Source organism: Solanum verrucosum, unplaced genomic scaffold (assembly GCF_900185275.1).
Source record: "Solanum verrucosum unplaced genomic scaffold, falcon-dt-bn FXZP01000088.1, whole genome shotgun sequence".
NCBI classification, from domain to species: domain Eukaryota; kingdom Viridiplantae; phylum Streptophyta; class Magnoliopsida; order Solanales; family Solanaceae; genus Solanum; species Solanum verrucosum.
This window is the reverse complement of record NW_026020077.1, coordinates 717,104-743,160: the sequence shown is the minus strand read 5'-3', so window position 1 is coordinate 743,160 and position 26,057 is coordinate 717,104. Positions and strand designations below refer to the sequence as shown.

The 26,057-nt window shown below is 32.3% G+C and overlaps 4 protein-coding genes across 7 annotated transcripts; 2 read left to right on the top strand and 2 right to left on the bottom strand.

The window, feature by feature from the left end:
- The first annotated feature begins 1,634 nt into the window (after nt 1–1,634).
- Nucleotides 1,635–7,120, top strand: LOC125824123 (uncharacterized). Of its 2 annotated transcripts, XM_049503482.1 has the most exons (6): nt 1,635–1,811; nt 1,930–2,089; nt 4,892–5,231; nt 5,673–5,848; nt 6,780–6,903; nt 7,020–7,120. In XM_049503482.1, exons 1-5 carry the CDS (start codon nt 1,769–1,771, stop codon nt 6,889–6,891), a joined length of 831 nt encoding a protein of 276 aa, XP_049359439.1. In that variant the 5' UTR covers nt 1,635–1,768; the 3' UTR covers nt 6,892–6,903; nt 7,020–7,120. The 2 variants fall into 2 exon arrangements, with proteins under 2 accessions (XP_049359439.1, XP_049359438.1); XM_049503481.1 differs by lacking the exon at nt 7,020–7,120 and having other exon boundaries at nt 6,780–7,004.
- A 1,078-nt stretch (nt 7,121–8,198) lies between these two features.
- On the top strand, nt 8,199–14,398 carry LOC125824110 (mitogen-activated protein kinase kinase 3). 2 transcript variants are annotated; one of them, XM_049503468.1, is made up of 10 exons: nt 8,199–8,422; nt 8,561–8,668; nt 8,747–8,992; nt 9,676–9,894; nt 9,982–10,119; nt 10,234–10,401; nt 10,572–10,685; nt 13,238–13,345; nt 13,520–13,611; nt 14,026–14,398. In XM_049503468.1, exons 2-10 carry the CDS (start codon nt 8,567–8,569, stop codon nt 14,384–14,386), a joined length of 1,548 nt encoding a protein of 515 aa, XP_049359425.1. In that variant the 5' UTR covers nt 8,199–8,422; nt 8,561–8,566; the 3' UTR covers nt 14,387–14,398. The 2 variants fall into 2 exon arrangements, with proteins under 2 accessions (XP_049359425.1, XP_049359426.1); XM_049503469.1 differs by having other exon boundaries at nt 8,244–8,262.
- A 646-nt stretch (nt 14,399–15,044) lies between these two features.
- LOC125824140 (uncharacterized) lies at nt 15,045–16,773 on the bottom strand. 2 transcript variants are annotated; one of them, XM_049503501.1, is made up of 6 exons: nt 16,598–16,773; nt 16,434–16,504; nt 16,175–16,223; nt 15,939–16,045; nt 15,599–15,675; nt 15,045–15,457 (listed from the first exon to the last, which is right to left on the bottom strand). In XM_049503501.1, the coding sequence occupies exons 1-6, from the start codon at nt 16,644–16,646 to the stop codon at nt 15,208–15,210; spliced, it is 603 nt and encodes a 200-aa protein (XP_049359458.1). In that variant the 5' UTR covers nt 16,647–16,773; the 3' UTR covers nt 15,045–15,207. The 2 variants fall into 2 exon arrangements, 1 of the variants encoding a protein (XP_049359458.1); XR_007442756.1 differs by lacking the exons at nt 15,045–15,457; nt 15,599–15,675 and having other exon boundaries at nt 15,890–16,045; nt 16,175–16,262.
- A 1,334-nt stretch (nt 16,774–18,107) lies between these two features.
- On the bottom strand, nt 18,108–21,559 carry LOC125824113 (abietadienol/abietadienal oxidase). Its single transcript, XM_049503471.1, has 9 exons — nt 21,303–21,559; nt 20,885–21,209; nt 20,554–20,703; nt 19,896–20,129; nt 19,434–19,532; nt 19,242–19,320; nt 18,594–18,715; nt 18,351–18,478; nt 18,108–18,217 (listed from the first exon to the last, which is right to left on the bottom strand). The coding sequence occupies exons 1-9, from the start codon at nt 21,557–21,559 to the stop codon at nt 18,130–18,132; spliced, it is 1,482 nt and encodes a 493-aa protein (XP_049359428.1). The 3' UTR covers nt 18,108–18,129.
- Nucleotides 21,560–26,057: the final 4,498 nt, after the last annotated feature.

Sequence of the window (26,057 nt, the reverse complement as noted above, 5' to 3'; positions counted from 1 at the left end):
GATTGTACTATATTTGATAGCACACAACAACAAATATGTGATAACTGATACGGTACCAATGATGAAGTTTGTTAAAAGAACCAAACAGATTGCTCCCTTGCTTGCCATAGTTAGTATATTATTTTGATTGTTTTTCTTAGGTACAAACAATTCGTATGTCATTGCACTCTTCCTAGAATATTAGTATAGACACAATTAGTCCACTTCTTTTGTCGCATGTTAAGTAATTTGTCATATTTCTTCATCTCTTCTTTTTTGGGCATAATAAAAGATCAAGTTTTCTTGAAACAAACAAATGTCCAAAATCCACTATAACAAAAATATTTTTTATCGACAATAAATATGCACATTAACGAAGAGTGCTAGAGCCTTTACCGACATTAATTAATTGTAATTAGATTCAATATTGCTATAATCTTTAGGGACATTTCTAAAGAGTACCAATTGCCTCTGAAAATACATATTTACCGACAATTAAGCTATTAATTGTTGTTAAAGATCATTTTTACTTTAGTGGTAACTCTTTATTTTGATAAAGTTTTATGTTTTTTTAAATAAAGATGTAACAACTCTTTCTTTTGGATTATTTCAATTAAATTTGTGAACTATAAACTTGGATACAACCTGATAGACTATGTTATTGAAAAATATTTTTATCAACATGCCTTTTTCTTCTTGATTGCTAGGACAGTAAGGTTGTTTTTATTATTATTTGTGGATATTTGCGAGTTCAAGTGCTCACAAAATTATGTTATGAGATTTTAATATGTTATGTGTCAAAATTTTGATTTAGAATATCCAGTTGTGAACAGTTCCATTTAGATGTCACCTACTGCTTGGTCGATAATTGCATTAATTCTTTGTAACTGCATACTATAATCATAAAAATAACTATGGTTCAATTCAAAATAAGTTGGGGTCGGTAATATGAAACATAAGCAATAGTAATGACTACTGTGAGACAATGGGGAAAAACAGTTATGATACTAACAATTTTAGGGTCAATTTTAACATATACATGATACGTCATACTATAATAAAAACAAATTGATGGAGGTTCATAAGAAAGGAGCTGAAGGTCTTCCATTTGAGTTTAGTTAATTATGTTCTTGTATGGACGTGATGTTCCACTTTACTTGGGAGTGTTGTTGTTCGAGGCTTTTTGGTTTCGTCTTTAACGTCTGATGTTGTTCTTTATAACTTTTTTGAATTTAGCAAATTTCATTACTTCTGACCAACTATTTCTATGGAGATTTTCTTAGAGTTCTTTCTTATACTTAAAATCTCTCTATGATTCATAATGTTTCTATAACAAAAAAATAATATAGCACTTTAAGATTTTGGAGGAATGTTTTGCCTTAAAATAAAATGTTCTTGACAATATAGCGTATATATTGAAAATATGAATATTATCGAATGATCATATGTAAGCTTAGTAAAATAGTTCAATCCCGTGCGAAGCACGAGTAATTTATCTAGTATAGTTATAAAGAGTAATTAGACAAACTATAGCCGAGAGAACTTATTAAAAAAAGGACTTCACTCTATCTGTTATTAAATTGTTTTTTTACTAGAAATTAAAGCAGTACAAGAGAGGGAGGGAAATAAAAATAACAATAAAAAGAATTTTTAGAAAAGCTGTCTTAAACCTCAGTCCCCAAAATGAAAAACACGAGTAATTTTGGATTCTTAAACCCTCCCTCGCCAACGCTTACACTTCAAATATAGCACCAAATATTATTATACAGCAATTTTGTGTTGATTTGAGATGCAGATTGTTCGGCGGCTCTCCATTACTGTATCCAAACAAGGTTTGTTACAAGTAATTTTTTGTTAATCTGTGTATAGAAGAAGTAGTAGTATTATGTGATCTTCAATATCTGAGAAAATGTTAATTCAAATGCATGCTGAATCTGATGTGTATGACAGTAGTTGGAGATGCTTCAAATTCAGTTCGTGGATCGAAGACTCAGTGCCGGTGGAGGTCGTTTGCGGCCACCGTTCCGTCTGATTCAGCGGCAGATAGAAGGAAACCGAAAAAAGTATTAATGGAAGAAAGGATAGCAATGGTGGAAGGTTTTGTTAACAAGTAGTATATCGTTTTCCCTCTTTTTTAGGTTGACTTCTGCTTCTATTTTGTGTTTAATTGATGCAATAATTGTTGAATCCTATTCAAGTGTAGGGGGAGTGTAAAATATATTGTATGCCGCCTTTCTGTTAATTTTCTGCAAAATGTTGTTTCTAATCCTTGAACCTGTGACCTGCATCAACCAAATGAGCAACTCTATTGTGGCACTGGTTTGACTGTACAAATTCAAAATTAGGCCACAAGCTGACTAAAGAGTGAAAGTTAACATAATAGGAACAATTTGGTTACACTTAATTAGGAAATACTTCTATTTTGAAGCCATAGAGAGTTTTTTTTATATAAGTAATCAGAGATTTTATAAATGCTTGCACTGAGCCAGACATAATGACAGATTATGCAGATCCCCTGTTATATATTAATATGCATCTACATCATAACCAGGTTGCATAAAAAAGCTAGCAAAAAAAAAAAGACATCTTTGTTAAGGGTATGTATGTTGCTCTTATGACCTTAAAAGATTCTGCCATTTCTTTCAAGCCAAACATGAATGGCTTGAGGAATGCTATTCCAAGTCTTTTGTGATTTCTTGGACGTCCCCTCTCTGTTCCAGCATTGTATTAGCTCAATAATGTATTTGGCATGATTTAGAACATGTCAAAGATTGCCACAAACTTTCTCCACAGTTTGCTGGTAACTCTGCATTAAAAAAAGGTGGCCAACATCTTTGGAGAAGCCTATTTGCAGTGCAATGTCGATACCTTTCCAATGGCATGAATTTTGAGGATTCATATATTGATCCCAACAAATTTGTTATTGAGGCATAATAATTGTTGTTGTTAATCAGCATGGATAGTGGAGAGGACTGTTTCAGTTTTACGACCTGATACCAAGTAACAGAAATGCATTACAAGTTAGACTTTGGACCCATTAGTTTCCAGAGTAGTTTTTCATATTATTCGTCAAGTATTTGATATGTTATGAAGTTTGGTGCTATATATTTATTTAAGACGCATGACAGGGATTTTGCTGGCAATTTCTATTTTCAAATGCAACCCTTGACGAGTTTTGAAAGACTGATGCAAAGGGCTACTGCTAACCAAATAGGCATAAAGAATTTTCTGAATTTCATTTACAAGTTCGTACGAGTGTGAAGGAGGATTAACAAAGTTCCGTATATGCGAATTTGTGGAGGCAATATAAAATTGGATATATCTGCCTTAGTTTTATCATTATTAGGGGAAGCCAAGTCATGCTGTTCAACTTTATGTCTTACACATGAAGTTTAATCCGTTTTGTTCAATTTGGTGATTGATGGTTGACTAATTTTAGAGGAAAAAGGCAAGGTTACATTAGGGTTTTTGAATATAGTGGATAATATTTTACTTCATGGATAATTTCCCTTCCCGTCCCCCTCATAAGTGAATATTTTTTGTTACTTATCATGTATCCAAATATGGCAGTGGGATAGTCAATGTGTGTTTTCTTGGAAATCATTGTTCTCAATTGTATCTTTCCCCCTGATACTTCATAAAAAGAATTTCCCTGATGTCTTTCGAGTTCTACTTCTAAATTTGGCTGCAAAAACCTATTATATGACCCTTTTGTATACTATATCAATGACTTGGTAGAGTTTCAATGGTTGTATGATGCTCTTTTCTCTTGATTGGCCCACACTAATGAGATCCCTTCTCACTTTCCATTTGGTCAGAAGCTGGGAGCTCATAACCAAGATATTTCATGTTCTTGGAACTACCTTCTCCTAAAAACTACAGCCAGCTATCAAGTGTCCTTAGCTTTCTGAAGGCATGCACTAGTATTAGATATTTTTGTGACTTGATTATGGTGCTGCTCTACCTATCCATAGAAAGGGCTCATTTTATGTTTTGAATTTGCTTAACCGAAGTAGGGACCTCTGTTTTACTTTTGAAACTTGAGCTAGCTGTAACAATCATCCATATTATTGTATCTTCAGCTTGCTTCATGACCTTTGAGTACATTCTGTGTAAGTGGACCTATGAACTTTTGTCATCCTGACGGAGTTGATGATAAGCAAAAAAAAAAATAGCGTTCTTGAATTGGTTATTTGGTTGATATTTGAAAGCTACAATATAGGAGTATGGCCAAGTGAATTGGTAATCCTAGGGGCAGAATTTTAGAAGTTAAAAATGATTTTTTTTTGTGCAAACTGAGTTTTTATTTTTGGAGGTGTGCCAGTAATCAACAAGAATATGTTACTCTTATTTTCATGGAAAATGAGACATACATAGGTTTATTGATCACCTTGGAGTGTCCTTTGATTAAATTTTCTTCTATTTACTCATACTTGGGAGAAAATCTCTAGTGGTAGTGCAGAAAGATGAAGAAATACTGGATATAGTATTTTCTTTGTCAATGTTACTGAATATTGGCCCTTTCTTATTTAACAATCATAATAGAGCCTCTGGATGGCCTTTAGGAGTTCCCTAAAGGTATTGTTGTCTCTGGATTGCGGAATCCTCTGTATTTTAAGTCATCAAACCTGTGTCTTAACTGAGTTGGAATTTATTTGTGAGTAGTCCTGGCTGTCAATAAGGATGCTACCCAGGAGCTTTTATGTCAATCAGACTACTAGTTAGGTCTATATCTGTTCCTTTACACCACCTTTACATGACATCACTAAGCTAGACGGCTCCAGCCAAAGCAAAGAGTGAATGTTTATAGCTAATATGTAAGCATTGAAACGGGTCCTTAATTTGGTTTGCAGGATTTACAGTGGAGTTTTGAATTTTAAGATCAGCTAATCATCTTTTATCCATTTTGCAGATATAGAGCCATGAATGGTGGAAAATTTCCATCTGCTTATGCGGCAATGAAAGAAGTTGGTGGCGGGTATTACACTGTCAAGAAGATTGTCCAAGAAATGCAATACAATGCTAAAATGCCAGTAGATAAAGACTCTGTGGTTAAAGAAGTTTCCGCAAGAAAAGCTGCAATTAGGAAGGATAAGAGCAAGGTCGAGGTAAAGCTGCAATTAAGCAGTGCAACATGTCTCGAACATGAATGTGAGGATACTAGTAGCAACCGTGAGGCAGAGGCAAAGCTACAAACTCCAATTGCAGCAGAGAAGATTTCGTTGCATGAGGTGTCAAGAATTTCTGGAAGTGTAAGTATGCTATAGACCTGTTTCCTGCAAGATTCTGGATTTTAATCAAATAGAATTCATCAATTTCTTCTGATTAGAAAAAATTCCATCAAGGTTATCTGCTGTGATTCTTGTGAACTGGACTGAAATTAGAGGAAAACTAGAAAATCACTAAATGCTCTTTGAGTTTGTCTGAGATATTGAAGGTTGATCACAATTTTGACCAACAATTCTTGACTTTGAATTAATAGTAATCCTAAGATGTTCAATGATGTAATTGTTATCCACCACTATACTGATTTTTGGAATATGGTTTTGAATCCTCTTCTGAGGACTCCATAGAATCAGGCCTTTAAAGAGAAAAAAGACATGGCAAGCTATCTTACTATCTATTTCCTTTCTGAGTCCCCAATTTTTCACTTGTATGTTGCATGTGGTAAAATAATTAAGTTTCTAATGCAGGATAATAAAGATGCTGCTGCACAAGTTCTTGGAGCGGAGGTAAAATCTTTTTCACATTCCGAGGAACCTGAGAATAACATAAAACAGAAAGACTCCCCTATGGAAGATTTCAAATTTGATGGCCGAAAGCAGATGGATGAGCAAATACATTCACCTGAACCTGAAAAGCCTACAAGGTAACCTGGTCATTTAAGTTGATATTTTTTGAAAGATGCATGTCGTGTCTCAGGCTCACCGCTCACTACAACCATCAACCCCCCCAAAAATAAAAAACTCATTTATGTTGATTTTTTTGAAAGATGCATGTCATGTCTCAGGCTCACTACAACCATCAATCCCCCCGCTATCTTTCCGTTTGAAGTATCATTTGAATGTGTTACAGTATTACATAAGTTGCCAGGTGCAGAACCAGACTAGCAAATAATGAAAAAGTTGATTATTTCAAGCAACAAATTTGGGCAAATAATGATTTACGTGGTGGGTTGTCTTTGCAGTCCCATTTAATCAACTTAGTACAGAAGCAATGGATGTTGTAAACACACAAGTGAAACACGATGTTTTGAGGGATACCATTACGATCTAGTTAAAATTTGATAGATAAGGATCTTGTAAAAACTTTTTTCGAAGAATAGGCCCGACCGGTCAATGATGCCCATGTTTGTAGTTCGAAAGGAAGAGGATCCCTGGAAATTTATTCGAGCTTAATCCTTCTGAGAATTTTTATTCCAATCAACAGCCTCTTACCAGGTGATACTAAAGAGGGCCAGAGCTACATAAATCAGTTAGTAAAAGAACAGAAAATGCTTTTACTGTGTCACTTCAGTTATATAGGAATTCCTCCTAACCCAAGAGTTAAGAATAATAAAACAAATGATATTTGTCGAGAAGTGCAAAATTGTATCTGTTCAATGCAGTTAAACTTGGAATTGCTCTGAGGTTAGGGCATCTTAAAGCAACTCATATTACGTTTTTACTTGTGCCTGCATTTGACAGATCAACAGACAATCAGAGGTCTCCAATCCTGCTTTAGTTTATTGGTTTTCATTTAAAATCTTTTATGCATGAGTCTTGTTTTCGCCTTATCTGACATGAACTAGCTTCATATAGGAAATTATCGAATGAGCGCAAGGTTGATATACAAGCTGAAAGCAAACCATCCATGTGGAAAAATATGAAATCTTTTGCAGATGGAATCCGCAACATGTGGTGGAAACAGTAAATTAGCCCCCAGGTGGTCTATAGTTTATGAATTTTTCCATTCAGATATGGTACTGTTTTTATCATCTCCTACTGTAGCCAAGAGTCCTGTATTGATGGCTTCCTCCAAAGTCCAAAGTGGTTCTGCAGAGTTATCCAAAAACAAGGAGATGGACTGCATTTACGTCAACATGAGAGATCTTGTTAGTATAATGTTATGCAGGCACGTCTGTGCAATGAATAAATGATCAAATAGTGAGAGAACCTGATGATGAGGGGTTGTTGTTTTGAAGCAGTTCTTTTCTCTTTACAAGATAGGAGCCTCTTGGTAGGAGATAATTGTTGTATTAGATGAGCTGCATTGGATATAAAATGGTTTATATAGGAGATGGTGTAATTCTATCCTCACTGGAGATGCATGTTCATGTAAATAGCTCTTAAACAATCTAACCATTTTTATTTGTTCTTCTTATTCCTTGATATGCACACTTTTGTTTTTGGGAAGCTGGAGTTGTGCAAAATCACCTAAAGATGGCAAGATGAGCATACAGGGCTGTTCGTAACTCCGTAAATAATGAGCTCATCACTCTACCCAAAGATGGCAAGTTAGATGAAAGAAATGCTAATGCAGCATCCAAGCAAACTAAATATAGTCATCCTGTAAATAAGTTGCAATTTTTCCCAGTTTTTTTGCAAGAAAATTTCTCAAAGAATTGCAAGAAAGAAAAGTGAAAACAAATGTCTTTTCAATGGTGCTATAGTGTCTTAGAAGAAATGTTTTTTTTCCAATGGTACTCCAATAAATTTCTTATGACAAAACCAATAAAAATAAAAATAGATAAATAGTAGTGACTTTTTTGAACTAGACAAATGTATGGGGACAACATTGCAAAGGGAAAAGAAAAAAAGGAAGTCACACACTTGATCCTCACTTAAAAATATTTGCATTTTTGAAAAAAAATATGATTTTAGCATCTCTCTTATGTTAACTTTTTGTTTTCCATTCGGTAATTGGTAATTCATATTAGAATTTGATTATTTCAAATTTATCGACGCACTCCTTACCAAGCATCCTATTCACATACTTCATAGTATATCTTTTGTATAAAAATAAAAATACCTCAAAATAACATATAACTAAAAATAAATTTATAAAGGATTGCAAAACTAACTTATCCATAAATATACATATATTGTACACCATTATTATATTTATATGTATACTTCATATCTGATGATTATTTTTTTAGTGGGCAGCTATTTATATTAAACTTTTTAATAAAATATATATATATATTAAGAACCAATTTTATTTATATTCTCATTTTGTATTCCAAATCCAACGTCTACCGATCCATCATCTTTATCGTTGTACTTTTGATCATCTAAGCAGGTGATTGATTGCTTGCTTGCGTTCTATATTTGTCGTTGTAATTTCTGCTTCTTTTGTTGTACCATAGAAGAAGCTAAAGAGCAGATCGTTTTCATCAAGTGGAACTGGTTCGTCCATGAAGGCCGTAAAATTGAATTGATTTTGTTCTAATAAGTAATCTCTAAGTGTTAAGGCGCTTTTGGTTTTCTGTTCATATTTCTTCATATTGCTTCAATTCTACAAATTCAGTTCACATGATGTGTAATTGATGTCCAACTAATTTGGAATTGAGCCCTTATTAGTTGTTGAGATTTTTTAGTGTGTGATGGCTGGACTGGAGGAATTGAAGAAGAAACTTGTGCCTTTGTTTGATGCTGACAAGGGTTTTTCACCTACCTCTACATCCGATCCTTTTGATTCGTACTCTGTAAGTTCTTCTTTTTTGTTGTGAACTGAATTTTATATGAGGGATGGCCGGAGGGATGATATTGGGGTTTTTGTGAAGCTATCGGATGCCGGAACTGTGAATTTGTTGAGTCAATCATATGGAGTATACAATATCAATGAGCTGGGATTACAAAAGTGGCCTGTTGATGATACAGATCATGGTGAAAAGACATATAGATGTGCTTCCCATGAGATGAGGGTCTTTGGTGCCATAGGTGCCGGTGCCAGTAGTGTTGTTCAGAGGGCAATTCATATTCCAACTCATAGGATTATTGCTTTGAAGAAGATAAATATTTTTGAGAAGGTTTGTGAATTCCATATTAATGTTTGTTTAACTCTATCTATCTTTAATTTCTTATTCCTTTATAAGCCCTGTAATTTTAATGTGCTCCTTCCTCTGATTTTTGCTTCCTTTACCCAATCCCTAATATGTCTACAAGGTAGTACCCCTAGTGAGTAGACAAAAACAAGCAAAACTAGACTCTTGGCTTAGCTGCAAGCCTGCAATGATGTTTGGACTGTACAGAACAAGGAGTACTCTTCTTCTCACCTTCTCTCTTAGGAGTTATTGTTTCTACTAAACATAGAGGAAGACGACTGAACATTTCATACACTAAATTGTGGACAAGATCAACGTTAAAAGATAGATGAAAGTTTGGGGGATGACCATAATTCTGCATCAATATTACAAACATGGGTACTATTAGTGCTCCATGTAAAAAAACAAGGATGACTTTGAGTCTTAGCCCAAAGATAAGGACTATTTTGGGCTTTTCATCTATTTCGGTGTAGCAAACTATAACATATGCATCCATGAAGCATAAAGGGTGTAGTATCAATAGATCATCTTATGTTAAAAAGAATTTTTGTGCGTGTTGATAACTGAATGTTACGTGACCGTGTAATAATTTAAGAAGGAATTGGCCATAAGAAAATAGGAAAATGTCCAATTTTCTGTTCACTGAAATATTTCCTCTTGCATTTTAGGAGAAAAGGCAGCAACTACTTACTGAAATAAGGACATTGTGTGAGGCACCATGTTACCAAGGTCTTGTCGAGTTCTATGGAGCTTTTTATACTCCTGATTCTGGGCAGATAAGCATAGCTCTAGAGTACATGGATGGGGGTTCTCTTGCGGATATCATAAAAATTAGGAAGAGCATTCCAGAACCTATCCTTTCCTCAATGGTTCAAAAGCTCTTGCATGTAAGGACTCTTGTTCAACATCTTTCTTTAGTGGTTATCTTAGTATTGTCCTTTATTTTTATTTATAGATGCTTGCTGTTCTTTAAGGGTCTCAGTTATTTGCACGGAGTTCGACATTTAGTCCACAGAGACATAAAGCCAGCAAATTTACTTGTCAATCTCAAGGGGGAGCCCAAAATAACTGATTTTGGAATTAGTGCTGGTTTAGAAAGCTCAATTGCTATGGTTAGTTAATGAAGGTTATATTGAATACCACTTTTCTTTATGCAGGAAATGGATAATGAATCTTCTAGTGTATCTTGTTTCAGATTCATTCTTCTAATTTATTTTGTTTTCCAGTGTGCTACTTTTGTTGGAACAGTAACTTACATGTCGCCGGAACGAATACGGAATGAGAATTACTCTTATCCAGCTGACATTTGGAGCCTTGGGCTTGCACTCTTTGAGTGTGGTACAGGTGAATTTCCATATACAGCAAATGAAGGACCTGTCAATCTCATGTTGCAGGTCAATCTTCTACTGCTTTCTTTCTTGTCTTTCTGTTCTTGATTATTTTAACAGGATATGTAACGTAACGTCCCTCCACTCACCCAGGATATATAATATGCAAGTTTGAGTTCAAACTCCTGTAAAGATCTCATCATCACATCCTTGTTTTTCCAATATTATGATGGCAGATCCTAGATGATCCGTCTCCTTCACTGTCAAGACACGACTATTCACCAGAATTCTGCTCATTCGTTGATGCTTGCCTCAAAAAAAATCCTGATGACAGGCCGACAGCAGATCAGGTTAGTACACATTTTCTTTTACAAGGAAATAAATCACAAGAAAGGGTGGATGTTCTACACATTCTAAATAGGCAATGGAGCTGTGGAAGAAGTATTAGTCAGATGTACCTCTAGTAATGATTTGTTGATCACTTGTACACTTATATGCCGATCTTGAACAACAAAAAAAGAAATATCAGCCCTCTTTCCCACTCTATATGATATAAGTTTGACTGCATTTCTGAGAATTGTATGGTAAAGTATATTAGTAAGAGCATGAAAGATACAAAGTAAAAGTCAATATGTCAGTATGATGAGGGAATCATCACACCATTGCTTACAGTTGAATAGGTTAGATGTATTTTTCTTGACCCGAGGGATGTGACCTGGAATAATTTTCAGCCGAGTGGTTTATTTGAGCTTGATAGTAACGATCAATAGGTAGTGCGTATTTCGGTCCCCGTCTTTTAGCACCTACCAAGGCACTGTGATTCTGCTGGAAACAGAACCAGACTGTCAATTTTACTCAAATCACTTGGAATAATTTTCAGTTTTAGTTATTAATATGTCTTACCATTTTCCAGTCAAGTGCATACTATTGATTATTAGATAGTTAGGGGTCGTTTGGTTGGGAACTAGTTATCCCCGGATTAACTATCCTGGGGTTAGTTATCCTGGGATAACCTATCCCACCATGTATATGAGATAACTTATCCCATCACTATGCTATAAATGGTGGGATAAGTTATCCCAAACATGTCAACCAAACAAGACATCTAAATTTTATTCCAGGACTATTTTTTATCCCAAGACTATTTATGCTTATCCCTCACACCAAACGAGCCCTTACAATATTATAAAGGAAAAACTACCTAGTTAGACATACTTTAGTACCATATATACTTAATTTACCTCTAGTTTAAAAAAATTACGCACAATACCACTTTTATTTTTTATACCATATAGTTTAAAATATTTAATTAGATACACAAATCTCTTATATATGATATTAAATAATTATCTTAAAATTTAAACTTATTAATTAATGGTAAATTATCAATTCAAAAAGTGTTTCTCTCACTTCGATCTGTTGCTCCCTCCCCAAATCCCATTACCTTCCGTATCTCTCACCCCCAGCCCACCCCCCACGATCTTCAAACACTTTCACCCTCTCCCTTTCTTTCTTAATCCTCTCAATTCCATGTCCCTAATTCAAAACTAAATCTTGATAATCACAAGTATACAAAGATGTAAATTACTTTTTTTTCATTATTCTAATGTATCTTGGTTTTACATCTTATTTATGTATTTGAAATAGAGTTCATATTTCTCTAAAGTTCTATTGTATAAACTTTTACAAATTAGGCTATGAGATACATGTATCATTAGTGGCGAGATACATGTATCTAACAGTTTTTTAAGACTGAGATACATATTGATACATGTATCTGAGATAAAACTCATATTTCTCTGAAGTTCGATTGTATAAACTTTTAAAAATTAAGCTACGAGATTCATGCTCGAGATACATATAGCATTACAAAGGGCAATAGAGAACCTTTCTGGTTGATGCATATGACAAGGATTTTGGTCGTTCAGCCGAGATCAATATGAAAGGAGAAAACTACATGATTCTTTGTACTAATTTCATTCTATTCAGTTCCATTATCATAATTAGACTATTTTAAATTGCACCTCAACCTGCCGATGTATTCCCCTTTATATGTGTTTTAAAAAGTTGGCGTAGGATTCAGGTGGATACAAAGGAAGGAACCGATGAAGAAGATGAAGAGTACAATAACAAAATTATTTGGGTTTATGATTTCGTTATTTTAGGAAAACTTGTTAGAGTTAATACTCAAGATCCTGTAAATCTGTTGGGTTGTTAATTAGTCAACAATCAATCCTTAATAAAGGAAATAAGTTACACCCCTTTAATTCAAATTGAGAAATTATTTAACTTAGCTTTAAAAACTATTGGATACTTGTATCTCTGCCCTTAATGATACATGTATCTCGAGGTCAAATTATGGTATAAAAAGTAATATTACAAACTATTGGGAATTATAATAATTAGGATCTAAATTAGTGGGATTTATGTAAGATGCCCTATTATAAATTGTTAAAAACTTGAACTGGGAAACATGACCTTTTCTCTATAATACACTGGTTGTTTCTTGTAGACAAATATGATTTCGTCTTATTAAATGAAAACCGGTGCTTCTTGATGGATTGGTTGTCTAAAATTTGTAGGGGTGCCTAACCGCCAGGCACAAGGGGTTTAATATTATTTATATAGTTTCCATTGTTGGAGCTGGAGGGATATTGTGTGTGCATATATATTTATTGAAACACGGAGCTACCTATTTCATATTGCTTTTCATTGTTAGAACTTGAATTGAATTTTATTTAACCTGTATGAAACGGGTGGGTTCAGTTACTTCAATGATCATAGAGTTTTCTGCATAGACTTATACCTTCAGGACCTTTACAACATATAATCATTATATTATGATATACAAGGTAGACTGGTTTAAGAATGGTTGGTGGCTTAGTGTGCTCTTTGATTGCAGCTACTGTCACATCCATTCATTATCAAGTATAGTGATTCTGCATTAGACTTGGGTACTTTTGTCAGAGACATTTTTGATCCAACACAGAGGATGAAGGATTTGGCAGATGTGAGTTTTCCTACTTCATATTTGCCTTTTCAGTAACTCTGATTTCTTTCATTTAGTGAAAATCTAAGAATCAAGCTGTCTCAATTTTGTTCACTCGCTATCAATTAAAATTACAACAGGTCAAAATTTCTAGAGTAGGTAATGCTAAATTCATGTTTGTTGTTTGTTGTTCAGATGCTGACGATACATTATTATTTACTATTTGATGGATCTGATGAATTTTGGCAGCATACCAAGACATTATATAATGAATGCTCCACTTTCAGGTATATGACATTTGCTATGTTAAATCTACACTTGTTTGTTGCAAGGAGAGTTGATTTTTAGCATATGTCTGTCTTTAGTTGTCTGTGTGTATTAACGCACGTAACAAGCATGCATATAAACACACAGGGATATTGTGGGATATTATGGGATCTGAGGAATTTAAGGCTCTTATATTTAGCAGCTAGGTCTTACTTGGGAATATTGTGGGATCTGAGGATCTTGAGGCCCTTTTGTGCAGCATGCCTTGAATTGCATTTTCGTGAAACTGTTGTGGGTGTACCAACATGATGACCAGAGTATCTGTATATACACTGAGATATTGTGGAATATAAGAACTCTTGTGCACTCATTTATTATCAAATTTAAAGCTCTTTATCTTCTTGACTTACATTTATGTTCATTTGACTTCTAAGTTTTGGCGGCATAGAATCCATTGGTCCCAACAATATTTTTTCAACCTTGTCCAACATACGGAACACATTAGCTGGAGAATGGCCTCCAGAAAAGCTTGTCCATGTTGTAGAGAAACTTCAATGTCGAGCTAATGGTCAAGACGGAGTAGCAATTCGTGTCTCTGGATCTTTTATAGTTGGAAATCAATTCCTCATTTGTGGAGATGGTATGCAAGTTGAGGGTCTGCCAAACTTGAAAGATCTCTCTATTGATATACCCAGCAAACGGATGGGAACCTTTCATGAGCAGTTTATTGTAGAGAAAGCAAACATTATCGGTCGTTATTTCATAACTAAGCATGAACTTTTCATTACTCAATAGAACTCTTCATGAGATCATGAATGTAATTGTAGTTGTGTGTGTTCCTGTAAATGGAAAAAGTTGAGAACGACCTAAAAGTTAATTCCCTGTGTGCAATCTGTGCTATTAAAAGATGCTTTTTCAATTATGTTTTAACCCTTTTCAACTTTATTAAACCTAATAATTGACACGAGATGTACCGACAGTTTTACCTATTGTGAACAGTATAATTCGTTAACTACATTTAAGCCATGCTTCTCACGGTTTTCTTATTATTGATGCAATTTTCAGTCCTCTCAGCATTACAATTTAGGTTTGATCCAATGGTGAATTTACCATTCACATAACGAACAAATTGCTACATATTAGCACCGACAATCCATGTAATATACAGCACACAGATGAAGATTCTGGCTCCTCCCTCACATTCAGGGGGTGTAGAAATGCTTCATTGTCAAATGTCGATCGTTAAAGTCAATCATCGGTAAGCATGTTAAAGCAAACAAGTCAGAACCACTGATCAGTATGTGCATAGTAAAACAACTAATGATGTTCGTTGATTCAAACACTTGCATTGTGGGCACACAGATGAAGATTCAGGCTCCTCCCTCATATACAGGGGTGTAGAAATGCTTCATTATCAAATGTCAATCGTTGAAGTCAATCATCGGTACCCATGTTAAAGCAAACAAGTCAGACGCATTGATCAGAATGTGCATAGTAAAACAACTAATGATGTTTGTGATTCAAACACTGCATTTTGGGCACACTGTACCCGCAACTGATGATTCTTAATTCTAACACTAAACTAAACATCATAAACATGATAAATCCTTGTAAAATCAGTCATCATCATCATCAGAACTGTCATATACTGAAAGCAAGCTTTTTACTGGATTATCTATCTTTCTATCACCAGCTTCATTTGACCTGACCAGCAAAGTTTCTATCTCCTCATTATCAGCACCAGACTTGCCACTTGACATAGCCCGTGTACTTGGAAGTACAGGGGAATTGTTCCCATTGGATGAGTTAGAAACTTTTGGCTTCTTGGATTTGACTTCTACAACTCTTTTTAGTAAATCTTGCTGCCTGTTGCCAAGAAATCAATCTCATAATGTTGGATTAATTCAAAAGATTGTTTGGGCAGACAACCCAATAAAAAAGGAACAAAAAAAAGGGTAAAACCACAAAGCAATAATCTGCCTTGGAGTAAAAGAGATAAACTGAAACCTGATCCCACTCTTGGGTTTGGGCTCAACACGAAGTGGCAGAGGAAGTAATGCAGGTGACGAGTTAGCAACAGCTTTGTTTCAAATTGTTAAGGAAACCACAATCTATCACATGATTACCATAGATACCAATGCCCTTTTTTTCAAAGTCACAGCCTTGTATTGTGCTGGTAAAAGAAATTCCATGCGAGAAATCATCAATATGAACCTTCTCAACGGTTCTATATGTAAATGAAATTCACTTGACATCATTTAAAATTTTCCATCACTGGACAAAGCCAACAAGCAAACGATACACATGCAAGATGAGATATGATCCAAGAAAACAAATAAAAGGATATCTTAAATGCTTGGAATGCACGTTTTTCAGTACGACGCAGAAGACGTTCTGCATCCTCCTCAGCTTCCATCTGTTCCTTAAGATAGAGCAAGTCATCGCTGTCCAGGGCTGCATTTTGCAAAACTTACACAATGCTCAATAAACTACAACTCCCTTTATCATATATATGATTAATGGCACACCAAAACCAGGAAGAAAATTAAAGGAAAATGCATCCAAAAGAGCAAAACTCAATACCGCCTCTTCCATGAAGGTAACCTCCACGTTCCCCAGTAACATCTTGCATCTGAACATATTAATCACCCAGTAGGAAATGCCAAGATCCCTGCCAGGGCAGGTTATCAGAACACTCAATGCAGTGGAAATTCATCCATATCCAAATATCTTAGCAGAAACATATCAATTGTCCATTCAAATAAATAAATAGAACTGGAGGTAAATTCGAAGCTTGAAAACAAATTCATGAGATAACAATGGTGAAGCGTGATTCGCTAACCTTGGAAACCATGCGGTGGAAAGCGATTTCTTCGTCATCAATTTTATCCTTACCTTTACCCCATTTCTTATCTGCAATTCGTTTGAATGAAACTCGAAATCAACGAATACAAAAAATGTAATCATCAGTAAAAAAAAATGCATTAGAGTTATGGGGAAAAGTACCTTTAGGATCGGTGAGATTTGTATATTCTCGAACTTCTCTTCCGGCCATGGCTGCAATTGCTCGGAGTACCAATCGGAGATGGTTAGGGCTTTATTTCTTGCAATCGGGTCTATTCTTCTGCCCCCTTTGCTTGGCTATTCTGACCCGACTGTAAGCTTTGTTTTGATAATCCAAATCTACGGTTTGTTTTAACAACACACGTGACAAAGTGATCTTATTATATACTAGTACTCCCTCTGTTTCAATTTGTGTGGTATTTTTCATTTTTCGAGAGTCAAACAATTTAAGTTTGATCGAAAATTTGCGCATGAAATCTTCAATTTTTCTAAAATAAAATTTATATATTTGTAAACTACGTAAAAAGTACTATAAGTAACAATAATTGAAAATTCAAAATGTTTAAAAAATCTATGAAAATTTTACGATTAAAGATAGACTTGTTTAAATCTTGAAATCCGAAAAGTGCCACATAAAATGGGATGGAGGGAGTAGTACTTTTTTTTTTAAAAAAAAATGTGCATATTTTTAAGTGTTCATTATATAGGTAAGTTAATCGTTGAAATAATAAATGTCGAGAAGAATAAAAATTCTTGAACACGAATAAATTTTAAAATATATATTAATTTTACATCTTGCTGATCAAAGTTGTCTGATAATGCAAGGGAAGTCATCGAAGAGCTCTTGACTATCATTTTTGGTATTGAAAGAACAAATTTTGCTCTTTGAATCTTGAAGTACCAAAGAATCAAGAAACTTCACGACCCTCCATATTTGTAATAATGATAATGGTATTATTGAAAATTACTTAAATATGAATAAAAAAATTTTTGATATTCTATGTGCATGAATCAATATGTTTATTTCTATAAAAAAGAATAATATATGTATAACTTTTGTCATATTTTATCATTTCATGAACCACTTGAAAACTAGCAAAACTTTTAGATAAAGAATTCGACTGGATCAAAATATAATGATTATTAAATATCCACCCAAATCCAGGCAAAGAAGGTGAATTATATTTTCATTATATTTCATAAATTGATTATGTCACCCCACACAAATTGCGAGTTCCAATACCTTTTTACTATTTTAGAGAGTGGAAATTTAATTTAACTAACTTAGTACACAAACAAAATTAATGCTCAAAATGGCAACAAACTTCATACATTTATTGTTAGCATTAATTTAATTGTACAATTAACTCTAAGTTTGGTCATGTCACATGATGCTGTTGGAGGCTTGTTTCCTCTTCACTTTCACTATAAATATTGTTCACGTGGAATCACTTAAAACCAGTATACAAGAAAAATGTACAATCTTAATAATCAATTCTTACAAAGAAATCATCACACTACTGATAATTAATTCTAACAAATAGATTATTATCAGTACAACATTTTATATCACAACATGAAAATTAAAAAAAACAAATAGCTAGAGTATAATTGTACATGATTTAATTGCAAATTGGAATTCAGAAACATTAATAAAAGCAATAATACATAATAATTATTGTGTGGGGCAGTGCTTAACTTCTGGTTAATTGTATCTGAAAGCCATTGACCAAACGAGCAGATGGAAAAAAAGACATACGATCTTCCTTGACTTGTTTCCACCTACAAATTTAGTAAGCATTCACTTTGTTAGCAAAGACTAATCGAGATGTCTGAGCCAATTTATGCATATTTTAACTATTTCATCAGATATTGATTATTTTTCACTGACACATATATTAGATAAAGCGCATACCTATAAGTAGTGACGAAGTAATGAAGAAATAGTGCAATTTGAAGACGAGCCAATTCAGCGCCAGGACAAAAGCGTCCACCTCCTCCAAATGGGGCAAAAAATGGGCTACCTCTCCAATTTCTTTTTTCCTATTTTTTCAATTGTGATTTAATTAAAGGAAAATAATTTCATCAGTACATTTATTTATATAATTACAAACATAACCATAAAAAAATTGTTGAAAATATTGGTTAAATGGTTAACCTGATTTTCAGGATTCATCCATCTCCAAGGGTTGAAAATTCTAGGTTCATCATAGATGTTTTCATTTAGATGAACTGCGGAGAGAAATGGAACAACAAAGCATCCTTTTGGGATAACATAATCTACATCCATAAAAACACAATGTGAGTAACAATAACAAAATAATCAGTGTAATTTCATAAGTGAGGTTTGAAGAGAGTGATGTATAACACAGTCTAATTAGTCTTAATTACCTTATGAAGATGAATGGTGTTTAAGTAACTAGGAAAATGTAAATGTGAGACTTTTTTTAAGAGAAATTACACATTTGGCCCCTTGGCTAAAAAATACTATATACATATACTATATACTAATTCTATATATATTATATATTTGCCCGCTATTTATTTTATTTGCTATGTATTCAAGTTAAATTTAATTTTTCTTGAACCAAGCACGTAGAATATTTTCATTTGTCGATGAACATAATACTCACCTTTGCAATCTAAAATCACATAAAATTGCATAAAACATTTCTCATCTAAAAGCTTAATCATTGAGACGTTTTTTATTTATTTGATGCAATACTTCCACTCACACTAGTAATAATTTTTAATAATAATAGATGTGGAATTTTTATGGATTGAGCAAAGAAAAAACTAGGCATACCTCCATATACGACATCGTTTGTGGCTTCTCTCATCAACCATATTGCAATGCCTCCTAGCCTAAGAGTTTCATCTATTACCTGTCAATATGTACAAGTTTTATCACAAGACCGAAGAGGTAAAATTAGAATTTTAAGTTTATGAATTCTACTCGTGACAAAAGATGAGAAAGAAGAAGGAATTAAGTACTTACACATTGAGTAAAAGGCATGGCTTTGTAATCTTGCCAAGAGAGCATCTCCTCATTATCAAAGTTGCTACCCTTCTCATTTCTAAAGCTCTCTTGCTCATCCTATCCTTAGGGACACAAGATAAAAATTAAAAGCAATTGACTTACTTCTCTTTGTTCGTTTTAAAGTTTTTGCGTTCAAGTTCTGTGCACTGACAACTTATAAACCTAATAAGGTATAACCTGAAAAATATACTATAACTTGGTAACGTCACTTAAATTCCACATTGTCCACGTATATAACTTAAATTCTTCTTAGAGTGATATTCATTATTACATTCAAACATGCAACATATAATGATACTTGTCATGCTTTATATGGTAGATATTTGTTGAATGTCAACATGACCAGATGTAGACATGTTTGAAGGGAGGCAAATCAACGTGTCGATTTTCTAGTAAATGAAGGACACATGAATCATGTACCTGTAGTTGCTTCATGGCCTTGGGACATTGAGTCAAGAAGTAAACAGCAAATGCCATGGTTTTAGCTGTTGTCTCATTGCCAGCAAACAAGAGGTTTATAATGAAATCAGCAACAGCTTCATCTGGTAAGCTTTCTTCCTCCAGCAATCTATAAATCACACCATTCCCATTGGATGCTTCCTTTCTATGTGTCTCAATTATCTTGTTTATCTTGATTATAATATTCTCTCTTCCCTATTCATTATCAATTAATAATAAGACATGAGATACACTTCATGATTAATTCTATGATGGCTTTTCAACTATATATTATATCTTAAAAGGAAACATTCAATTCCCACATAATAATTCATGATTAACAACTATCTTTCTTTTTTTTAAATGGGTAGGTGAATCGAACTATCATCACCAGTAAGGCAAAAGTTCAGCTAGTCAACCAACTGAGCTACTTTCTATAGCAAATTTGATACATTAGTTTTTGCTATGACGAAAGTCATTTTCCGAAAAAATAATAATTTTGAAATGACTTCCATTTGAAAGTGAGAGGATTCATTTTTCCCTTTCTGGGAAAATGTTTTTCATGAAAAATATTTTTGAAAATCGAAAATCGATTTGTGTTCTAGAAAAAGAATTTCATAAAAAAATAGAATTATTTTACCTTCATAGCAGTATGGTAAGCAAAACCAGGCATATTGATTGGAACAGAGAGGCATCCATCCACAAAATCTGAGAATAACTGAGCCATCTCATTCACCTCTGATTCACTTGACACTCCCAGTAATTGATTAACCATCAAATTAATTGCCAACTGAAAATTAATTCAATGTATTGTCATTTCCATTAAACAAGAAGTTATACATAACCCTCAGGTTCGTCACCCTTAATCAGAGTTCTCGAATTTAAGTTTCTGAACGAAAAAAAATGCTAAGAAAGTATTACACAACACGAATCTGAATTAGTCGAGACCAAAGGGGTTGTAATTAACATACCTTTCTACAAACATCTTGGAGAAGAATAACCTCATTATCTTGAAAATTATTCAATGTTTCTTGAATAACTCTTTGTATATCATTCAAGAAATGAAACTTAAGTTTATCTAATCTCATCATATTAGATGCAATAGAGTGAAGTTTCCTCTGTTGTTCTCCTTGTGCTGTGATCACTCCATTTTTCCCAACTAAATCTCTGAAAGATTTTGGATAACTTGATTGGAATAATTTCCCTTCATTTTGCATTACAAATTTGTTAAAAACAGGGTCCACTGATACCACAGCCCATTTTCCATGTAAACTACATGAAAATATCTTCCCATACCTATTAAGAAGTTTATATTAAAAAAAAAAAAACAGAGGATTTGGTATAATTAGATTCAAGTAAAAAGAGTTTTTTTTTTTTTTTGGGACTTACTTTTGAACTTGTTGTTCAACAAAACAAGGAGGATGAGAACTGGCAACAGCATTATACCAATTAAAGCTGTCACCAATAATTGGCCAGCCTCTTCTTCCAGGAGGGAATTTTTTTGTATTTCCAATTTGGGATTTTGCTTTCTTGTAGTATTTGATGATGAAAATGAGAGAAAACAGAGTGATGATGATTAACACACAATATTCTGAATAAACTTCCATTACAGATGGAATTATGAGACTGTGAAGAGAATGAACCATCTGCTAATGATAAGGAGAAGAGTTGAATGAACAGTTGACATTCATAATTATTAGCCTAAGTAAGTCTAATCAGAGAATTTCTTTTTTTTAGGTCCCACTTGATTTTTTAGATACTTGTATTGGAGCTTAACTAATTCTAGATTTGAGTCCGAAAGTCTTATATTGAAGGTAAATATTTTCAAATAAAGATGACTTCATATCTAATTCTCGAATTTGAGACTTCCAGTTAAAGATGATAAAATATTTATCAATTCGCCACAACCCCTATTCAGGATTGGAGCTAGTAGTCCATTTGCGAATTCAATAGATTTTGCTCAAACAATATATTTATGTTAATAAATTCATTAGTTATGTACAAATATTAAATTTAGAACACAACTTAAAATTATCATCATAAAATTCAGACTTCATAAAATTGAAATCCTAATTTCGTCACCACCTCAAATGTTGGCAATTGTGGAGCTACATTGGCTGCTACATGTTCTACACAACTCTATAATTTTGACTTAAATCATATATTTGTATTAAAAGCTCATTTAATACATACAAATAACTTTTACTAAATATAATAATAAAAATAATTATAATTCAGAATTCATAAACTAAAATTCTTGGTTTCTCCGTAGAAAATTCATTACTTGAATACAACTGTAAATATTAGAGCATTAATTTAAATGAAATAACTAATGGAGAATTAAAGGCAGAAGCAAACAAAAGAGGGTGGTGTGAAGGGCAAATAAGCGTTCGTTGACCCAAGATCTGTAATACCCACGTCTGAGGTATTATTTGTAGCTTAAGTAATGGGAATATATTTCACATTTGTAACCAAAAAAATAAAAATAAAGAATCACATAACATTATTTGTTGAGAACCAAAGATCTCAGGTTCAAAACTTAATCGAGACAAAAAAAATATTAGGGGATTTTTTTCATCTGTTTTAATTTTGATGGATAGAGTTACCTAAAATTTGTTATTGGTGGAAGATAACAGATATTTCGTGAAATTAGTCAAGATGCAAGAAAGCTGATTGAACACCACGATTATAAAAATAAAATAAAAAATCACATAACATTATTGTTTGGAGAATGACAAAACTAAAGTTCTAATATTTTTTTTTGTCAACTCATCATAGTTAGTTCTGTTAATAAAGAAAGTATTTTTCACATTCTTTTGTTGTTAGATATGATATTATTCGTTCAGTTATAATGATCTTAGTTTCAGATTTGTATTCTCTTTTTAAAACTTTAGATAATAATCAGCCTAGATCTCTTCTCAATTGGTATTTGTATTATTATCTTTTTGTCCTTGCAATTCTTAAGTCACATTTTAATAATTGGGACTCAAATTAGCTGTGATTTATCATAGTTTAATCTGAATATTTTATTTCCAATTCTTATTGCCTGCAGATCTCATAATTGTCGATTTATATCATTATTTTTTGTATTGGAAATGCTAATATATATTGGTTTATTAATAACAGAAATTAATTATTTCACTCTCATATCAAATAGATTTTTTTTTTCCTTTTAGAGGAGGAGTACGAGGACACGGACAACGGGGCAATCTGATGGTCATTTACACTTTTGTCTCTACTGTTCTGCTCTTTAATATATATTCATATTCATATTAATAAAAAAATGTGAAGTATAAATTTATATTTTGTATCATTAAAAATCAAAAATAATTTCAATTTAAACAAATACAGCTTCAATTTTTATATTATTTATTCACTTTAAAAGCAAAAATTATTTTTTCAAATTTTACAATGAAACATGATCAAATGTGCGTTATATTTTATTGTAGCCATATCTCTTTTAGCAAGAGTTGACTAGGGTTAGGGTTTGTAAAATCTTTTTCGACCTTTGAATTGATGAGATGAAATGATCTAATATTTTATTTATCTTTCCTGAGAATTAAAATATGAATTTTCATGATTTTCACTCATATTATTACATTCTTTTAACAAGAGAAGATGAAAATTTTCAAGTTATATCATAGCCTTCTCACTTGGTACTTGTCATCCACAATATAGTGTTTTGAGAGTCTTGTTTAAGGATAGATAGTGAGACACAAGTGTTTCAAATGACATTTATATAAATTTCTTTGTATTCCATGTAAATTTTGTGAGATTATCTTTTTAATATTTTATATAATAAAATACTCATATATGTGTATAAATATAAATTAATTGACCAAATCAGAATAAGTTATTATTTAAAAAAAATATATATTCTCTCTTTTGTTATCTAATTTACCGTCTTCCGAGATTTACTTTTTCGATCTAACGGAAGATCAGGTGAGAAAACTTTTAATTGGAGAAAAGACAGATGGATAATATATGCTCCATTTTGAGTTTTCTAATATGATTCCTTTAATTTTGTTCGTCCAATCTTAAGAAATACTCCTTGGTTCCTTTTAATTTATTTGTCTGATTTTAATTTGATATAAAATTATTTAAAAATTAAATAAATTAACCTTGATATTTTAAGCTAAAAATATATAGTATATATCAAACTATTTTTTAATATTGTGTTCTTAAATTATAGATTTGCTCAGAAAAAAAAAATATTTTTTTTTCAAAAAGTAAGATAAATAAATTAAAACGCAAGAATATATGATTTTGACTTTGTTTCTTTCGATTCCCAATTTTGGATATTGTATTGTCCTCCAAGTTTTGTAAGCTTTGGTTGTTTTTAAAGGCTCGAGGTTTGGACTAGTCAATACTGTTGGCTTTCCCATTAAATATTAATGCTTCATCACAAGTTCTTCCATTGTTAGGAACAATCCCGACAAACGTTAATTGGAAAAAGGCATTTTCTTGAGTCGTTTCGTTACTCCTTCCGTTTATTTTACTTGTCACTGTTTAATTTGTGATATTCATTAAGAAAATAATTATTAATATACGTAGTTTACTTATTTATTTCTATTAAATGATGTTTAGTATTAGGTCTTGAAAAAAATGAAAACTAAGTATTTAATGCTTAGAATAAAATATATAACAAAAATTATCTTTTTTTGATATGTCAAAAGTGATAAGTAAAATTGAATATTTATTTTAAGAATAAGTGACAAGTAAAAGTGAACCAAGGAAGTATGTTTTCTTGAAAACTTAGTGATATAAAACTGACTATTTTTATTTGTTAATGGTATAATCATAAATAATTACTTGAATTGAGGAACTATACTTCTCTATTTCATATTAAATTGATTTGTGAAGTAATACACACATAATAAGAAAAATATTCAACGACATAATTTAAATGATATTTTTCACTATTATCCTTTGTGAAATCATAAATATAACTTAGTAAGTAGTGTAATTTATTTTTTTTACAAAATATAAAACTTTATTAAAGGAAAGGACAAATATGAAAAAGAAAAATCAAAATATTTATCTAGATTTTGAACAGTTTACTTATTATGAACAATAAAAAAATTCTCAAAAAATCACTTAATATATGAAATAGAGGAAGTACTTATTTTGAAATATTTTTATTATAAATTAAAATGAAATGGATGGAATACTTTATAAAATTACATGAATTTAAAAGTAGTATATGAAATTAGAGGAGGCACAATAATTGTCAAAGTAGGGACAGAAAAGCAGCACAACTACCCTAGATTTCTGGCACTTATGTACCACTTCTAATTTTGTTACTGGTTTTAACTAGTCAATCCTTTTGTGTTAATAATTTATGTGACTTCTAGATAGTTCAAAAATTACATGTCAAATTTTAAAAAATACAATTCTTTCATTCGAGCATATATATTTGAAACTTCAGACACTAGCAATTAGCAAATCAAATTTCTAACACGTATATACATACGTGCATAAGTAATATGTCGATTTTCAAATAATTATTTTAACTTTAAACGAATTTTTTGCACTTCAATCTAAAATAGCTAAACTTAAAAGAAAGAAAAAAGGTAAACTTACGAGAAATATGTTATATTAAGAAAATATTTATCATTTATAGCAATAATATTTTTTTTCCACTTGGACAATTATAATATATTTATAATACATATTACAGAGAACAATTTACAAAACACATATAATACAAATTTTATTGATGGATAATATATTTATCACACATTTTAATACTCTTCTAATACATTGTGTCAATTTATTTCCAAACAAGTGTAATATATTTTGAAACACCTATATTGCACGCATAATTCAATTTTAATATATAGTGCAAGTTTTATCATAATATTGCTATATATTAGTACTATAAATGATAATAAATAAATAAAATATCGTTAAAATCAATAATTATTTATTAAAAAATATTCATCCAAGTAATTTTTTCAAAAAAAAAAGGGCATAAACTTAGATCATGGATGAAATGGCATCCCAAATTTGGCTATCTATGTAGCTTGGCCCACATATTTTTGTTGACTTATGCCCATCCCTACTTATTGAGTCCAAAAATTCAAGACTAGCCCATTTGTCCTTTTGGGCTGTATTCTATTTTGGGCCCCTGTCATCCCGGGT

Coding starts and splice junctions, on each gene's coding strand:
- LOC125824123 (XM_049503482.1), top strand. CDS start 1,769: ATGCAGATTGTTCGGCGGCTCTCCATTACTGTATCCAAACAAG. Junction 5,232..5,672: donor TGTCAAGAATTTCTGGAAGT/GTAAGTATGCTA, acceptor TTTCTAATGCAG/GATAATAAAGATGCTGCTGC. Junction 5,849..6,779: donor GAACCTGAAAAGCCTACAAG/GTAACCTGGTCA, acceptor AGCTTCATATAG/GAAATTATCGAATGAGCGCA.
- LOC125824110 (XM_049503468.1), top strand. CDS start 8,567: ATGGCTGGACTGGAGGAATTGAAGAAGAAACTTGTGCCTTTGTTTGAT. Junction 8,993..9,675: donor AGATAAATATTTTTGAGAAG/GTTTGTGAATTC, acceptor CTTGCATTTTAG/GAGAAAAGGCAGCAACTACT. Junction 13,346..13,519: donor GGATGAAGGATTTGGCAGAT/GTGAGTTTTCCT, acceptor TTTGTTGTTCAG/ATGCTGACGATACATTATTA.
- LOC125824140 (XM_049503501.1), bottom strand. CDS start 16,646: ATGGCCGGAAGAGAAGTTCGAGAATATACAAATCTCACCGATCCTAAA. Junction 16,505..16,597: donor AAATCTCACCGATCCTAAAG/GTACTTTTCCCC, acceptor AACGAATTGCAG/ATAAGAAATGGGGTAAAGGT. Junction 15,676..15,938: donor GTGCATTCCAAGCATTTAAG/ATATCCTTTTAT, acceptor ACAATTTGAAAC/AAAGCTGTTGCTAACTCGTC.
- LOC125824113 (XM_049503471.1), bottom strand. CDS start 21,559: ATGGTTCATTCTCTTCACAGTCTCATAATTCCATCTGTAATGGAAGTT. Junction 20,130..20,553: donor CTTACCATACTGCTATGAAG/GTAAAATAATTC, acceptor GATAATGAATAG/GGAAGAGAGAATATTATAAT. Junction 19,321..19,433: donor CCATGCCTTTTACTCAATGT/GTAAGTACTTAA, acceptor ACATATTGACAG/GTAATAGATGAAACTCTTAG.